The sequence below is a fragment of the Prionailurus viverrinus genome, chromosome D1 (genome assembly GCF_022837055.1).
Source record: "Prionailurus viverrinus isolate Anna chromosome D1, UM_Priviv_1.0, whole genome shotgun sequence".
NCBI classification, from domain to species: domain Eukaryota; kingdom Metazoa; phylum Chordata; class Mammalia; order Carnivora; family Felidae; genus Prionailurus; species Prionailurus viverrinus.
In genome coordinates this window covers 11682586-11700990 of record NC_062570.1, presented here as the reverse complement: position 1 = coordinate 11700990, position 18405 = coordinate 11682586, and the positions used below count along the sequence as shown (strand labels likewise).

At 45.0% G+C, this 18405-nt stretch overlaps 1 protein-coding gene across 1 annotated transcript in view; it reads left to right on the top strand.

Moving 5' to 3' along the window:
- DRD2 (dopamine receptor D2) overlaps positions 1–18405 on the top strand; it is a 186561-nt gene that overhangs the window by 56069 nt on the left and 112087 nt on the right. Inside the window, exon 2 of the mRNA XM_047823989.1 lies at positions 1558–1646. Within this exon, the coding sequence (XP_047679945.1) occupies positions 1558–1646 (89 nt within the window). The remainder of the gene's footprint in view (positions 1–1557; positions 1647–18405) is intronic.

Below are 18405 nucleotides of genomic sequence, written 5' to 3'. Positions count from 1 at the left end.
GCGTCGGGTTCTGTGCTGACAGCTCAGAGCCTGGAGCCTGCTTCAGATTCTGTGTTTCCTTCTCTCTCTGCCCCTCCCCTGCTCACCCTCTGTCTCTCTCTGTCTCTCTCTGTCTCTCAATAATAAATAAGCATGAAAGAAAGAAAGAAAGAAAGAAAGAAAGAAAGAAAGAAAGAAGAAAGAAAGAAAGAAAGAAAGAAAGAAAGAGAGAGACTTCCTCCTTTGGAAGAAACAATGTGTGCCTATTGGTATAGCTCTTGGCCAAACAGTGCCCACATGCATTGCCTGAAGAAGGGGCCCTGAGAGAATGACAGACTTATTCACTTCATTGGTTATTTATCATGATCAGGGCTCACATTCTAATTGCCCGCTCTCTCCCCTTAGACAGTGAGCACCCCACTTCCCCACCACATGCAGGTGAAAGGTTTGAGCCCCATCAGCATTCTCCTTGCAGTCCACTCTCCTAGATGTGCTGAGTATTTTATCTCACTCAGTTCTCATGAAGTCACCCCCTGGGGTTGGTATTTTAAGCATCATTTTGCAGGGGAGGGTGTGGAGGTTCCAAGATGTCTGTAATAGGCATGAAAAGTGTCGGACACCAAGAGAGGACCTAGAGGTCTTCCCAGAGGGCAGACACCTGTCTGCATTTTCATGGATGAGTTGAAGGTTGCTGAATAGACAAGAGACAAAAGTATTCCGAGGAGAGGGAAATGATCTCTCAAAAGCTTCAAGGCAAGAAACAACCACCTATGCAGGGGAACCAGGGGACAGTTATAGCTGCAGGTTGGAGAAGTCAAGAAGGCTGTATGTACCAGGCTAGGACAGTGTCCTGGGGCAATGCTGAGTGTGTGTGTGTGTGTGTGTGTGTGTGTGTTTGTGTGTGTGTGTGTGTGTGTGTGACATGCACATCTGTGCCTGTGCATGTGTGTGCGCACGTGCATGTAAAGGTGTTTACTCTGGGCAGAATCATTGATAGGTTCTGGATTTGACCACTCTTCTGATAAGAGGCAGGTGATGCAGGAAGGTGGGCCTGCTGGTGGATAGACCAGCTGGGAGGTCATCCCGACTGCCCAGTAATACTAACTGGTATTTACTGAATGTTTAGCACTCTGCAAGTATCATCTCAGATATCTTGCAACAACCCTTGAGGTGGGTATTAGTATTATCCCCTCACATTGCCTACAAGGAAGCCAAAATTTCAAACCATGAAAGAATTTGCCCAAGATCACATAGACTGGGATTTGAATATGTATCTCTCCGACCGGATTCCAAACCCTTGGCTGATAAGGGCTTACATTTGGGCAGGAATAGTGGGATTGAACATAGAGGAAAAGTCTGAGAATTATTTAGGAGTTAAAACTGGTGAATTTGGCAAGTGGAGGGATTCAGGGAATGAGTGAGGGGAGAAGCGAGGGGGAGAGCTCAGGTGAACTCTGGAGAGTGAAGAAAGGAAAGATTTTGTGGAAACGATAGTGGTTTTGTGACCACAATTCAGCTGGTGTGATGGAGCTGGATCCTTAGCAATACAAAGATTGGCCCTCTGTGTTTCCTTCACAGCTGACCCGCCATCCATCTGTGCTCTCCCAGGACAGTGAGAAAAATGTTGACTGGAATCTATCCAGAAGAGCCCTGCCTGAGGCTTCCAGGTTGGTACTGACTCAGCTAATCTGCTGTCTCTATACACGGTTGTCCCATCAGTTACTAAGCCCCATCTCCAGGTTGGTACCAAGGCAGTTAATCTGCTGTCTCTGCACATGGTGGTCCCGTCAGTTACTAAGCCCCTGACGGCATTGTTATCACATCCCACTTCTCCATCTGGAATCGTGAAACCAGAGATACTGCTCTTTTCTGCTCTTCATCTAACAACTCTATCAGAAAAGGAAACAAGAGATGTCAGGTGCAGTGGGTTCTTGATGGACCTATGCTGGAGACCATGGCAGCTCTTCCCAAAGGCTTGAAAGCTCCCTGTTCAATAAACAGATCTGGAATTTATCCTGGGATGGACTCAGGCACACCTTCTGTCCCTTTAGGAAGATTAAGGCATTTGCTTGTTTCTTGCCCCTTACAACAACATTCAACAAATTTTAATTGAGGGCTTGCTATGTAACAGGCATGCCTTTTGTCCCTTTCCTTATACTAGGGGACTCTTAGAGGGTTCCCAGCAGCACAGGAGCACTCTGCATGTCATCCTCCACCCATCGAATATAATTCTTCTGGGTCAAGAGGTATAACTTCATTTCAACAATCTGCATGCTGTGCGGATTGGTAAATTCTCCTTATTGATGTTCATTCTAGATGTCCTTTTTTTTAATGTTTATTTATTTTTGAGAGTGAGAGAGACAGAGCGTGAGCAGGGGAGGAGCAGGTAGAGAGGGAGACACAGAATCCGAAGCAGGCTCCAGGGTCTGAGCTGTCAGCACAGAGCCTGGCGCAGGGCTCGAACTCACGAACCGAGAGATCACGACCTGAGCCAAAGTCGGACGCTCAACTGACTGAGCCACCGGGCACCCCTAGATGTCCTAATCTGAAGATTTTGGTCCACGATAGGAAGATGGAGGCAATGCAGGAGCTTAAGAGGGCTGGTTTTGTTCATGTTAAACCACTAGTGCTAGGAGGATAGGAGGGACCAGACAGCAGATACTTTTTGAGAAAGTTCTAGGTTTTGTTTGTTTGTTTGCTTTGAATGTGTCATTCCATGTAATGCTTACAACACACCTGCAGTGTAAGAACTACTAGTCCCATCTTATGGATGGGTTTGGAGGTTTGGAGAGGTTAGGGAAATCACCCATGGTCGCACACCCAGCCCTTGAGAGGTGGATCTGGCCCTTCTGTTCTCATTGCTCTGACTCTCCTCAGGAAGGTGCTTTATGTCACCGTCCTTGGCTCATTCCGGCCTCAGCCTTGCTAACATGATACTTCAAGGTTTGTGTCACTCCTTTGTAGTCATCCCGTGCAACCACGTTTCTCCCACATCGGAGTTATTTGCAATTGGATTGTCGGAATTTCAGTTTTGAAAGTCATCTCTCCAGAGCTGTCTTCCCGCATAAAGTCATGGGACCAGCCTCTTTCCTGCAGAGGTTTTTGTAATCTGCCTTCGTAATGTCCGAGGTACACGTGAGACCATGCCCAGCTTCTCCCCCTCGAATAGCGTGACCTGTGAGATGACCTGGCTACTATTCCTCAGGAGTTTTTTTCCCTTGTTCTTTCACCAAGCAATTCACCCTCGTTGGAGCAGAATTAGGTTCCAAATAGATGTTGTGCTCTGTCCCCAACCTCTGCTTTCCGAGAGGTTACATTGCTGAGGCAAGCCACGAATGTATTGAATGTTCGTTTGCTGCTTTTTCCCTCAGTGATAGGTCCTGCAATGAAAAGTAGTTGTCAATAAGATTGATTAGGCAATTTAGACTGGGAAATATTTCCGTGGGTTTTATTTTTGTTAGGAATTTGGATTTGTCTCTGTGACAGCTTGCGAGGGACTTAACTTGGATCTCCACCTGAGTGTGTTTATCCAATACGAAACCGTACGGCTCTGAGAAGAATTAGACTGCCGTGTGTGTGCAATTTTACGTGACGCAGCATTAGGAGACTTTGTATGAGGTAGACAATATAGAGGAGTGGTTAAGACCATTTGTTTTTAGAGACAAACACGTGGATTCCAGTGTTTTCTCAACATTTCATTAGCTCTGAGATTTGGATAGACTCCTATCATCTTTACGCTGTATTTTTTCTCACCTGTAAAGAGGTTGGTGATACAGGTGGTGATATGGGCATATGGGCCTCTCATAGCGCATCCGGGGACTAAAGGGAATAATGTAGGTAAACGCTTAACGCAGTGCGTGGCACGTGGTAACATAATTAACTTGGGATACTATTATTATGAACAACGGCATCTGTTCTAATGGGGAGCTGTTTCCGTTTGCATCTGTGGGTGTGAATCTGAGTATGAAAATCTGAGTACATGCTTCTGGGATATTTTAGTCTCACTGCTAGTGTTTAACACAGACATTCCTAGGTATCCCATAGTGTGCCCTGAGGGCAAGGTGGGGCTGAAGAGTGCAATCCTTCTACATCAAGCATCAGAAGAGCAGGGAGCATCTAAATGGGAGAGGAGAGGTGGCCTCGAAAATGTTGGGTCAGAGCATGAGAGTCCCTCAGAGATGAGAAGGGTCTCAGCAGGGAGGAAGGTGGAGGGAGAGTTCTTGTGCGGTTTCTACAAAGCACAGGACGGAGATCAAGAGGTGAAGGTAGTTTTCTTTCAGAGACAGAGAGAGAGGGAGGTGGAGATCTGACATGCCAGGTCGCACTGGGCTTTGGGAGGGGGCTCCTCCCCAGGGAAGTGCTCCCGGCTGGGCTGACGGGAGGTCAAACCAAAAATCTCCCAGGACTCATTTCCCTATCCGGGTTTCAGCGGAAAGAGCAGTGGCCTGCAGAAACTCCAACTTTGATTTCCAGGCAGTACAACATTTGTTTTTAGAAAAAAAAAAAAAAAAAAAAAAAAAAAAAAAAAACCAACCAGCCCGCTCAGAGGTGACAAGGGTGACAGAGCTACAATTATCACCTGCTCCTCAGCACCTAGTGTATCGTGGGAAAGGGACTGACAGCTCTGAACTCTCTTTGTGTGGGGAGCTGAAGCCCCCAACCTCTGCTGAGAACATTTGACACAGACAGCTGGGGCCGACGAGGGGGTGGGGTGGGGGTGGAGGGGGCTGTCACCTCCTCCCTTTGTCTTTATGCTGTGGGAGTGGGCTGAGAGGCCTTCCACGTATTTCCATTCTTGGGGGGATTTTTGTAATACTCAGCTCGGCGTCACTTTAGAGTCTTCTCAGGGTGTCAGACCTTACACGCAAGAAAAGGAGAGAGCAACGGTGTTGAGAGGAGCTGACCTCGGAGAGGGGGCAGGATGGAGGAGTGACCTCCAGAGGGCGCCAGAGTGATTCTATGTTAAGGAGCTGCTGTAGGCGACCTTTGTTACTGGCGTAAGGAGGAAGGGCTTTTGGCACAAAGATCCAGGATAAAACCTGATTCTACCCAAAACTAATATAAAACTCTAAGTTAACAGTACTTGAATTTAAAAAATAATAAGTCATATATATGATATATATATTTTATATATTATATATATGATATTTTATATGATATGTATATTTTATATATGATATATATGATATACATATTATATATACATATATACATACATACATATATATGTATATTATATATATATATATATATATATATATGATATTTTACTTGAATTTAAAAAATGAATATATACCCAAACTAGGGAGTAGTGCTTGGGGAGGACTTCCAGTTCATCAGAATAACGTTTGTCGTTTGGCCTCCTTCTGCAATTAGTGCTCTTCTCCACTGCCCTGTAGTGCTGGGGCAGGGAGAAGAGGCTCAGAGGCTTGTAGCTGGGAAAATGTGCAAACTTCCGGGGAGAAGGCTTCCTGGCTGGTTCTCACCACCACCACCAGGAAATGAAATGCTCCAGGCGTTCTCTGCAGTTCAGCTGTTTGGCCTCTAGAGGGGCGCCCTAGAGCCACTAGTGTTCGGTTCCACTACCCACCCACTAGCCAGGGGGGACGGGTTCACTAGAGCAGCCTCAACCACGGCCACCCCCAATGTCCACCGACACTTCCGGTGGCCACCCACCCTGGCTGCCCCATGGTCCTTTTGGTACTCATCTTGTAATTGGTGTCGTAGCCTCTTGCTCCTCAAAGAGTGCTCTCTGTATCCTCAGCATCCTGTCATCTGAGTGCTTGTTAGAAATGCAAGATCTCAGTCCTCCTCCCTCAGCAGACATACTGAGTTGGAATCTGCATTTTGGGGGTTGAGTGTCAGACTCTGGATTTCAGCTTAGGTCATGATCCCAGGGTCGTGGGATGGAGCCCCCCATCAGGTTCCAGCGTCTGTGCTGAGTATGAGTAAGATTCTCTCTCTCCCTGGGGCATCTGGGTGGCTCAGTGGGTTAAGTGTCTGACTTCAGCTCAGGTCATGATCTCATAGTTTCTGGGTTTGAGCCCCATGCCGGGCTGTGTGCTGACACCTAGGAGCCTGGAGCCTGCTCGGGATTCTGTGTCTCCCTCTCTCTCTCCCCTCCTCTACTCATGCTCTGTCTCTCTCTGTCTCTCTCTCTGTCTCTCTCAAAACTAAATAACATAAAAAAAAAAAAGAATCACTCTCTCATTCTCTCTCTCCCTGTGTCCCTCTCCCCCACTCACACGCTGTCTCCCCTCTCAAATTAAAAAAAAAAAAATCTGCACTTTAACAAGATCCCCGGGAAATATGTATGCACATTCAAGTCTGAGAAACTTAGCCCTGCTCCCCTATGGGCTCTCATGATAAGGGTGACTCTCAAGATAACTTCTGGCTTCTCAGCACCCGGGGCAGAGAACATGGCACAGAGAAATGGTCACAGGCATCTTGGCCAGAAGTCAGACCCCAGTAGCACCCCTGAGATTTTGCATTTCCAATAAGCGCTCAGATGACAGGATACCGCTGATCCAGGGAGCCCTCCTGGAGGAGCAAGAAGCTACAGCCCCAGTTATAGGATGAGCACAAAAAAACCCACGAGCCCTGAGTGTGTGCCAGGCATGTTTAGGCATCCTCTGATCTCAGCCTGTACTCTCTCCACAAGGGAGGGTGCTAGTCCCCATATACGAAGGAGCAAATTGAGGATCAGAGAGGCTTGGAACTAGCTCATGTCTCCAGAGCTAGCAAAGAGGCCAGATGGATGAGGAGAGAAGGGAGTTCCAGCCCAGAAACAGCCTGCACGGAAGCACAGAGGTGGGAGACTGGATCATCATCGGCATCAGGGTTAAGAAGCCCTATATGCATATGCATAATGTGTTCATTCATTCAGCCCAAGCTACTTACTGAGTACCCACTGTGTGCCATGCTGTGTGCTGGGCAAAGTAGTTACCACATGGAGTAGGGCAGATACAATCTCTGCTCTCGAGGAGCTTTCTACTGGGGGAGAGTCACTACAAACAATTTAATTACAATTGAGGTAAGAACCACAAAGCATCAAAAGGGAATCTAGCTTCATCTTGGAGGAGAGGATATTGTGTATAAACCCACAGGAGACATCCCTTCATTTAGGGTCCCCTGCTTTTCAGAGCTCCTAGATCTGCTGTTTTCTTTCTGGGTTGGTGGCTCATCTCCTTCTGCCCATAAGCTGAAATCCTGGCCCACAGGGATGCTGGACAAAGGGAGCAGGGGCCAGAGCTCAGGATATCCCCCTTGGGTCTCTGCATGGAGTGGGTGGTACAGAACACGACTTTGTTTTTTCTCACATCAAAAGCCCTGGAAGGCTGTAGTTAATGCATTTTCATGGCCAAGTGTCCTTGTGAGGAGGTTCCAGAGGAAGGCCACGTCAAGCACGGCCTGATCTTTCGTGCTTCTCCCTGACAAACACCTCTCACACTCAGACACAGCTGGGGCTCTTCCCCATGTTTCTATTCTATGGCTGTGCTTTGATTTGGGGGCTCCAATTTTCTCACTTGGGTTCTGGCAGCCTGCAAATGACCCAGACGATGAATGGTTCCAGCAAATGACCTTGGCACATGGGGAAGCTGCAGTGACCAGCCAGGGCACCGGGGAGGCTGTATTGCCATGGTAGAAGTCATAGGCATGGTAGTTTCCATTGGCCTGTTTCAGTTGTCTGTTGCTGCTCAAAAAATCACCCCAAAACTATCAGAACAAATAGCCGAAATGAACAGTGACGCCTAATATCTAGTAGTTCTGTGTGTTGATTGGGCCCAGCTGGGAGGTTTTTATTTTACAAGATGCAGCTGAGATCACTCATGAGGCCCCGTTCACCTGGGGGCCCGATAGTGCTGGAGCATCCAAGATGACCTGTCCTCCCTCATCCACGTGGTCTCCCATCTTTCAGTAATTTAAGCTTCTCTACAACATGGCAGGCAGCTTCCAAGAGGGTGCGTTCCCAGAGGACAAGCCCCGGTGTACAAGCACTAATCCAGCTTCTGTTGCATCATGCTTGCTAAAGTCCCACTGGCCGAAGCAAGTCACATGACCAAGTCCAGCATCACTGTGGGAGGGGACCGTACCAGGGGGTAACCCTCAGGAGTTGTGGCGCAGTGGGGACTTGAGGAGGCAAAGTCTAGAAAATAAGAGCAGTCCTGGGAGGTACATGTAGCTTTAACATATTTCAGTCAGTTATTCAATAAGTGGTAAGTCACTCCAGCCAGTACCAGGCACTGTGCAGACCGTGAGCAAACATACCAAGATGGCCAAGACACCAGCCCTGCTCTCAAGGAGCCCACGGATCACTGGCTACAGACAGACAGGCAGATCATGCTATCGTGTGTGTGACCTGCACCTGGGCTGAGTGTTGCCGTGGATCCTCCAGGGTCAAAGAGGAGAGAAATTTGAGTCAGACTTGGGGGGCAAAGAAGGCTTCCCTGGGGAAGGAACACTGGAGCTGAGTTTTGGGGCAATAATGGCAGGTGACTGGGTGGATTTGCAGTTTAGGGATTCCAAACACAGGAGATAGAGTGTGGCAAGGCCCAGAGAGAAGAAATGTTTTGACACCACCCGAACATGAGAGGTAGTTCCTTGTTCCACACGTCTAGAAGGAAGAGATGAGCAAAGAAAACCTAGAACCTGAAGGCTCACCTGTCATGCCCTAATCCTTTGAGACCAAGGGAGAGCGTTAGAAAGACATCTTCTTTGTGCATAAATGCATTTAAAATTTTCGGTGATAAAACACGTTTACTTGTGTAGAAAATAATACAACGGGGAAAACATCATTCTGGCCGCTACCCACTGAATAAGGAGACTGTGCCAAAACATAGTTATGATTTGATGGCAGCCTGAAAGGATCCAAGGCAGTTGGAATGAGGACCAGGGGGAGACACGGGAGAGGCGCTTAGGAAGTCACAAATGTGAGATTTGGTGCAGGGGGAATAGGAGGGCGAAAGAGGAAGAGGTAAGGATAATACTGTCTCGTGCTGCCCCAGCCCCATTCATGCACCTGTCTACAGGGGGCGCAGAAAGTATAGCACCGACCAGAGGAATTGCTTTGGAGTTTGGGTGCCCGGATAGGAGGGACTTCTTGGAAAGGACAAGTTTGATCTGTATTAATACACCATCCACTTTGTAGGCATTGCACAAATAAATGTGGTCCAGACAGAATGTGTACCTCAGTGGCAAACAGCTGGGGCTTCTGAGTTTCTCTAGTAGAAATACTGGGGTTCTATCCTGGCTCAGGTGCTGGGTGCTTTCAAGCTCTGTGTTGTTAGGTAAGCTATCTAAACTCTCTATGCCTTGGTCTCCTCATCTCTGGAAAGAAGGATACTTTATAAGGTTATTGTAAGGGTAATATGGGAATCAGGCTTGCAACATCTTCAAAGGGCACTGAACATAGAAAGCACTCAATAAATCCAAGTGGAAGAATTACTAACAGTTTTGGTCTGTTTATGGAATAGGTACAGCCTTCGAGTGGTTCAAAATTCAGAACATTTAAAATTATGTGCATAAAGAAAAGTCTGTTTCTTTTTACCACTGTCCTCTAAGTAAGTAGGTATTCTCTCTGGCAGTGACAAATGTTACTGGTTTCTCAGGCATTCTTTTAAGACAGTTTATGTATGTCCAAGAAAACACCTGTACTCTCTGTCTTATTATTATACAAGTGGAGATAATACTTTCTAACACTATATTTCACTTCTACCCCCACTTTTTGGCTATAATTTTTCATTAGTGTAAAGGCACTTTCTTTAGTCTTTTCCTAATGTGCGGGCTTTTACTGTTACAGTGTTTGTAATGTTACAAGCATTATTTCACTCAGGCTGGAGTATAGCTAAAGATAAATTTCTGGAAGTAGAATTTCTGGGTCAAAAGAGTTCATGTGTTTTTAATTTTGTTAGCTATTGCTAAGCTCCACAGAAGTTACACTAATTCACACTTCTACCAACACTGTGTGAGTCTGGTGAACATGTTCGGAAACGCGTCATTGGAGAGACTGTAAACTGGGATAAGGTCTAAGAGAGTAATTCAGTGATAGCTAGCATTTTGGTATTTGCCAATGTGATGGGCAGCAAATGGTACTTCTGCATAGTTTTATTTTTCAGTTCTCTTACTGCTGTGCAGTTAAGCACTTTTTTTCCCCTATGCCTAAAACCCATTAACATTTCCCTTTCAGCAAACTGTTCCAAATAATTCTGTTCATTTTCCTGTTGTGTTCTTAGGGTTTTTTTTTTTCTCATTGATTTGTGGACTTTCATTTACTAAAGGAGTTGTAGTATAACTTGCAAATATTTTTTCAGTTCTTACTTTGTCTTTTTATCTCACGTGTGGAGGTTTTTGCTATGCCGGTCTCTAAAAACATTTGTTAATGAATTTTTTTAGTTTTTCTTATATGGCTTTTGATATCTGCGTCATTTTTAGTTCATTCATACTCTGACACGATAAAGAAGTTCTATCATGTTTTCTTCTGGCATCACTAAGGTATCCGTTTTGCATTTATTTTTTATTTAATTATTTTTGAGAGAGAGAGTGGAGTGCAAGTAGGGGAGGGGCAGAGGGAGAAAAAGAGAATCTGAAGCAAGCTGCACGCCCAGTGGGGAGCTGGACATGGGGCTCGATTCAACCACCTCAAGATCACGACCTGAGCCAAAATCAAGAGTCAGACGCCCAAACCAACTGAACCACCCAGGTGCCCCTCAGTTTTGCATTTAAAACTGTTACTCATTTGGAAGTGCTTGGATAGCTCAGTCAGTTTGAGCCCAAGCCCTTACTGCGGCTCGGGTAATCTCATGGTTCGCGAGTTCGAACCCTGCATGGGGCTTTCTGCTCTCAGCACAGAGCCCGCTTCAGATCCTTTGTCCCCTCTTTCTTTCTCTGCCCCTCTCCCTGCTCACTCACTCTCTCAAAAATAAATAAACATTAAAAAAATAAAACTGTTACTCATTTGGAATTTCTTCTTATGTAGGTACTGTATGAATACAATTGAATGTCTTTGGGGTGGTTTCCATCGTATTTTCCCAGCATCATTAAAAAAAAAAAAAACATTTATCTTTTCTGACTTGAGATGCCTCCTTCATAATGTATTAATTCCCCAACTGATTTGGGTTTATTTCTGGTCTTTCTATACTATTCCAACGATCTGTCAGAATATTCATATACCATATCACAATGCTTTCATTTTTGTAGCTTTATAATGTATTTGAATATAAAGATTAGGGCCATCTCATTGCTATTTTTTTTTCATAGTATCCTGGGTTTTTTGTTCATTTTCCCGCATGAACTTCAAAACAGCTGGACAGTACTTTTTACATCAATTTTAATTCATAGATTGAGGAGAATTTACATTTTTATAATCTTGAATGTTGCCAAGACCATAGCATGCCTCGTCATTCGTTCAAGCCTTCTTTTGTGTTTTTTAGTTTTCTTCACACCAGTCTTGCACATCTATCATTAATTTTCATTACTTGGTATTTCATCTTTATCCATATGTGTATTTTTTGCTGTTGTAAATGGAGTCTTATCTTCTCTTCAGCCTTCAGATTGTTGTTTGCTTCTGTGAAAGCTCTGTATATGAGTTTTGTACACGCCAGCTTAGTGAGTTCTCTTACTGCTCATGATGGTTTATTTGGTGTTTTTATTCCCCATTAGATGGCTGGACCTTCCCATATGACAATAGTGAAAATTTTGCCTTCTCCTTTCCAATGTCTAAACACACACACACACACACACACACACACACACACACACAGAATCCGAAGCAGCCTCCTTCCTCTGAGCTGTCAGCACAGAGCCCGAAGCAGGGCTCGAACTCATGAACTGTGAGATCATGACCTGAGCCGAAGTCAGACACTCAACCAACTGAGCCACCCAGGCACCCCTGAAGTTTTTTCTAATAAATACATTTAGCTCATTACTATGGATTTATATGACTATATGTTTGGTCTTAGTTCTAATATTTTTACATTCTGCTTTCTAATTTTTTTCTTTATGAAACTTTATGTTTGGACCTCCCATTTGACAATAGTGAAAATTTTGCCTTCTCCTTTCCAATGTCTACAAATCTGTTTCTTTCTAAGTCTAATTGCATTGGTGAGCTTTTTCGAACGGAGTTATCACTGGAGATAGTGCGCATCTTTTCTGCATTCCTACCATTAATGGATATGCTTCTGATGTTTCCACATTAAACTCAGGTTCAGAAAGATGTATTTTATTGCATTGAGGGAGTATTCATGTATTCTTGTTTTATTGGTTGGTTCGTTGTTTGTTATGAGAGAGAGTGAGAGAGGGCAAGTGGGGGAGAGAGACACAGGGAGACAGAGAGACAGAAACAGAGATAGATAGAAACAGAGAGAGAGGGAGACACAGAATCGGAAGCAGGCTCCAGGCTCTGAGCTGTCAACACAGAGCCTGATGTGCGGCTCAAATTCACAAACTGTGAGATCATGACCTGAGCCAAGGTCAGACACTTAGCTAAAGTCTGACACTTAACAGACTGAGCCATCCAGGTGCCCCTGGTAGAATTCCTTCCTCCTTCCTTCCTTCCTTCCTCCCTTCTTCTTTCTTTCTCTCTTTCTTCTTTCTTTCTTTCTTTCTTTCTTTCTTTCTTTCTAGAAATTTTAAGGAATCACTCTTTTTCTTTTTCTTCTTTTAAAAATAGGCTTAAAAACTCACCTTATAAAAATTTCTGGCCCAGTAGTTTTATGAAGAGAAAGTTTACTAGCCTTTTCTATTTGCTTGTTCGTAATTGGTCTGTTTAAATTTCCTATCTTTTATAGAATCAATTCAGATTATTACATGACTTATGCAATTGTTCATTCCCTTGAAATTTTCAAACGTATTTACATAGAATTGAGTAAAGTACTGGTTTAATTTCCTTTATACACATAGTTCCCCCCTCCTCCACTCCATATGCCTTATTTGCTAGACTTTTGCTTTCTTTTTTTTTTATTAATTAGATTACTTACTTACTTATTTATGCTTCTAAAGCCAGCTCTCAGATTTATTCTAACATTTTCCTTTTTAAATTAATATATTTATTTCTGCTCTCAGCTATTAAATCCTCCCTTCTGCTTTCCTAAAGGTTGTTTTATTATTTTTATAGCTTCTAGAATTGAATGTTTACTTGATTTATTTTCTATCACCTTGATTACTAATACTATTGAATGAAATAAGTTTCCCTGTTGATACTGCTTTAGCTGTATCCACTGGGACTTATATATATCACCTTAATTTTCACGTTCTAGATATTCTGTCATATTTATTTGAATTTCTTTTTTTACTGAAGAGTTTTTTTTTAATGTTTATTTTATTTTTGAGAGACAGAGCACAAGCGGGATAGGGGCAGAGAGAGAGGGAAGCAGAGGATACGTAGCAGACCCTGAGCGGTCAGCACAGAGCCTGACTCAGGGCTTGAACTCACAAACCATGAGATCGTGACCCGAGCCCAAGTCAGAGACTTAACTGACTGAGCCACCCAGGCACCCCTTAAGAGTTGTTTTAAAAAGACTTAAATGTTTATTTTTCCAGAGGTGAGATTTTTTTTAGTTTGGTTTTATTATTCATTTCTGGTTTTAGTACAGTATGACCAGAGAATGAATTTTGTACTTTTTACTTTGGATGCATTTTGAATGAAGATATTTTCTCTATGTTGAGGATATGGAGTTGGAAATACATACATTTTTAATTTTTTAATTTTTAATGTTTATTTATATTTTTGAGAGAGAGGGAGAGAGAAAGCACAAGCAGCGGAGGGGCAGAGAGAGAGTGACACAGAATCTGAAGCAGTCTCCAGGCTCTGAGCTGTCAGGACACAGCCCAATGTGGGGCTCAAACTCACAAACTGAGGGATCATGACCTGAGCTGAAGTCAGACGCTTAACCAGCTGAGCCACCCAGGTGCCCCTAGATCCTTTTGTTCTAAGTGTGGCTTTTATTTTTTATTTTTTTTAGAAGTTTTTATTTATTTATTTTTGAGAGAGAGAAAGAGCGCGCACACACACATGCCCACGCACATGAGTGGGGGAGGGGCAGACACACACACACACACACACACACACACACACACACAGAATCCGAAGCAGCCTCCTTCCTCCGAACTGTCAGCATAGAGCCCGACGCGGGGCTCGAACTCACGAACTGTGAGATCATGACCTGAGCCGAAGTCAGACGCTCACCCAACTGAGCCACCTGGGTGCCCCTGAAGTTTTTTCTAATAAATACATTTAGCTCATTGCTATGGATTTATATGACTATATGTTTGGTCTTAGTTCTAATTTTTTTTTACATTCTTCTTTCTAATTTTTTTCTTTATGAAACTTTCTCTCTGCAGACTATGCACCCTATCCCTTCTCTCTGCACCCTATCCCCCACTTTGTGTAACTTAGAAACTCTATATTTTTCTGGTAGTTACCATTGTAACCATAACTTTATATAATATGCTTAATCCCCTGTTTCTTTCGACAATATCTATTAATTCTCTATATAATACATCAATCTTCTATTTCTTTAGATAATAGGTAGTCATTTCTTTCATATCTTTGTTCAGTGCCTTGGGTTCACTGAGATAATTGCCTCATTACTTTCTTTTTTTTTTTTTTTATTTTTTTTAAAATTTTTTTTTTTCAACGTTTATTTATTTTTGGGACAGAGAGAGACAGAGCATGAACGGGGGAGGGGCAGAGAGAGAGGGAGACACAGAATCGGAAACAGGCTCCAGGCTCTGAGCCATCAGCCCAGAGCCCGACGCGGGGCTCGAACTCCCGGACCGCGAGATCGTGACCTGGCTGAAGTCGGACGCTTAACCGACTGCGCCACCCAGGCGCCCCTTTTTTTTTTTTTTTTTTTTTTTTTTTAATTTTTTTTTCAACGTTTATTTATTTTTTTTGGGACAGAGAGAGACAGAGCATGAACGGGGGAGGGGCAGAGAGAGAGGCAGACACAGCATCGGAAACAGGCTCCAGGCTCTGAGCCATCAACCCAGAGCCTGACGCGGGGCTCGAACTCACGGACCGTGAGATCGTGACCTGGCTGAAGTCGGACGCTTAACCGACTGCGCCACCCAGGCGCCCCGCCTCATTACTTTCTTTTTAAAAAATCATGTGAAATACTTAGTCACAATTTATTTGGCTCGGTGAAAACATTTTCCCTGTTGATTCGTCTTCATCTATTTGTTTTTCCTCTTTCTTTCTTCCCTTTCTCTTGCATTTTTGGTATGGACCCTGTGCTGGTTCCTTTTCAAATACTGGCTTTGGAAGGTGGGAGTTTTTCCCTGAACCAGCTGTTGGTATGCGTGTGGGGCTGGCTGGACCGCATTTCCGGTCACCAGAAGTTTTCCTTAGGACTCAGGGCTTTGTGCGTGAGTGGTGTGGGCTTTGCCTCAATGCAGCTGGGGAAGGCAGGCATTTATGTGGTAATTCATAGGGCAAAGCGTCTCTCCTCGCCACTGTCACTGAGATGGACCGTTTCTCACATACGTGGCTTGTCTCTGTGACACCGGCCCGTGTCCCACCTTCTCTGCTTCATGGAATTGGGTCCAGAGACTCTCTTGGCACCACCCCGGATACTCTGTTCCTGCTTTTGAAATCGTAGAGTTTAGGTTTCACATGTCACCTTTTGGAAATGTATTTTGCAAGTTTTTCTTCTGTAAAGAACAGCAGTGAGCTCCATTGCTGAGGCTTCCCCTCTCCCCTTTTCCTGCTGGATTCTCACAATCAGGGTGACATTCCCGTGGTCTCTTCTGCTTCACGAAGGCTAAGTTTGTGTTCCTGCATCACATATGCCTTGTTGCGTGGAGGTGATTTCCTCGAGGAGAAGGAAGGAGTGCCAGCCTCTGGTCACCCTGGAAGTTGACCTGGCCGATACTATGATCATCACAGGTGTGCTGCTGGGGAGGGGGTCGCAGTCAGGGTGGCCCGACTGGAAACAGGGGAATGGCTTCCAGAAGCCCTGCCAGGTGTCAGAGAGGTCTGAGTCTTCTGGCTTACGGAGATGGGAGACCAGGGGAGGGTGAGAACACACTCACTCACAAGCAGGCCCTCAGCTCCTGACAACCACCCACAGGGGCAGGAAGTAGGGAACCGGATGCAACCCTGCCTCCTGACAACCCAGAATCCTCTCTGTTCCTGGCAAGGACTCCGTGACTTTCAACAAATTTGGCACAGAGGGGAGCCAGAGTGTGCATCTTGTGTTTACAGATGGAACAGCCAATGGTTGAACAGGAAGGAAACGTCCCAGCAAATGAGCCCCCTGGTTTCCAGCCACAAGCTCTCTCTCTTCTTGAACATTCTGCCTCACAAACCATCCTGCCCACAAACCAGCCTTTGGTCTGAAGCACAAGCTCCCAGGAAGAACCCTCGCAGTGCCCTGCATTGAATGGCTTTTCCCTGCAGGTGGACTTTTTCCAAACCAGCTCCATTCCCAACCCCTGCCGGGCCTCGCCCTCTGATGCACCCTTCAGAGTCCAGCCTCCCTTGACTTTTCTCCATTCTCTCCTGCCCTGACCTTGAACTTCCTTTGGATCTTCCACTTAGCCCCTTATTTTGAAAGATTCTGCATTTGTTCCTTTGCTCTTAGTCTTTTCTAGGCTTAAAACTCTCTTTCCCCTTATTTTCCATTATTCCCTCATGTTACTTGGGTCTCTGCTTAAAAGTCATCTGCTCAGAGGGGTTGTCCCTGGTCCCCCTATATAAAATAACACCCCCAGTTACCCTCTAACCAATTTACTGTGTTCATAACAAGTTGTTTTATAGATGTTTTTGTTTGTTAGTTGTCTGTCTTCCCCCCTAGCATGAGAGCAAAGACTTTATTTGTTATGTATGTATGGCACTGTGTTCTTGGCAAGTGGATAAGATAGACGCTACATAAATATTATAGGAAGGAAGGAAGGAAAGATCGCTGTATTCACACATCACACCGAACTAGCACTTATATATTATATTTTACTTGCCTGTTTCTCTCTTTAAACTGTCGTGTCTTTGAGGATAGTTCATCCTAGTGTCTTAGACAATGGCTGCTTCTGCATAGTAGAGGCTCTATCTATGTTTATTGAATTGAATCAACCACACCATGTCTGTCCCAAAGTGAAGAAAAGAAGTTTATCTGCAGAGACCTTGGGGAATAAGGTAATATCTGCTCTGACACCCCCCTATCATCTATCCCACCTCTTCTCCGGGGAGTTCTTTATATGCAAAAGCAACAGTTGGGATACGGACATTTTTTTTAGAAGCAGTAGATTGCATTTGATCAGGAACCACAAGTGTGTCTAAGAGGGCTGGCTGAGGCTCGCCACTCCCATGCCCTGGTCTGTGGGTGGAGGTGGGTGGGGCAGCTCTCCCCATCAGCCTGCCCTCTAATTGATTACTCCCCACTCTCCCAACACACACAGGCGCTTACTAGTGGAATTAGGAGGAAAGAGAAGCAGCCAGTAATTTTGAGAGCTCTGGGAGTTCACTGCCACTCCTTACAGGAAATTGTTCAGTTCCCTTCCTGGACCCATCAGTCAGCCCCAGTTTCCCAAATTAAAATCAGCACTTGGAAGCCATGTTCTGGCAGCGATTCTATACAGAGGATCCAGCCAAGATCCCCTGTAGGATTGTTCAGGCTCAAATAATTAATGGAAGAATATTACACTGCCAAACACATCAAGCAATTTGCCAAGAGAGGAAGGGGAGCCCTCAGGACTGGGGAGCCAGGTCCCATACATAGCTCCCCCGCCCCCTGTGTCTGTCTGCGCACCGGAGCTGGTGACATCGGATGTGCCCTCAGGGGCCGTCTGGCCATGAAGTTCCCAACCAGGGGGCCAGGACATCTGATGTGTTGCCAGGACTTGGGGTCTGTGCTGCACACAGTTGGGGACAAACAACCAAGCAATAAAAATTGCAAATGATTTATTTCATAAAGAACGTAAACGATAGTGGATCTGAAGTTACGGTTGATAACTTAATTGAATTCTGTTAGCCTCCTTGGCTGAAAAAGAAAGAGCTGGGCATTGTACTAGCATGAGTAGCTCAGATTAATAGCATCACCATTTGTGGTCCCAGTCTGGGCTTCTTGTCAATGATGGAATCACATCCTTGCCATACTGTCCGGTCTCTGCTTGAAAACTGCCAGTGTGGTGGTCTCCATATCCTCAGACGGCAGCTTGATTAGACAGAAAGCTCTTATCCCGATTGAATTGCTTCTGGTTTCCACACATTGTCCTGATTTTCCCACCTAGAGAGAGAGGATCTTGGGGCGCCTGGGTGGCGCAGTCGGTTAAGCGTCCGACTTCAGCCAGGTCACAATCTCGCGGTCTGTGAGTTCGAGCCCCGCGTCGGGCTCTGGGCTGATGGCTCAGAGCCTGGAGCCTGTTTCTGATTCTGTATCTCCCTCTCTCTCTGCCCTTCCCCCGTTCATGCTCTGTCTCTCTCTGTCCCAAAAA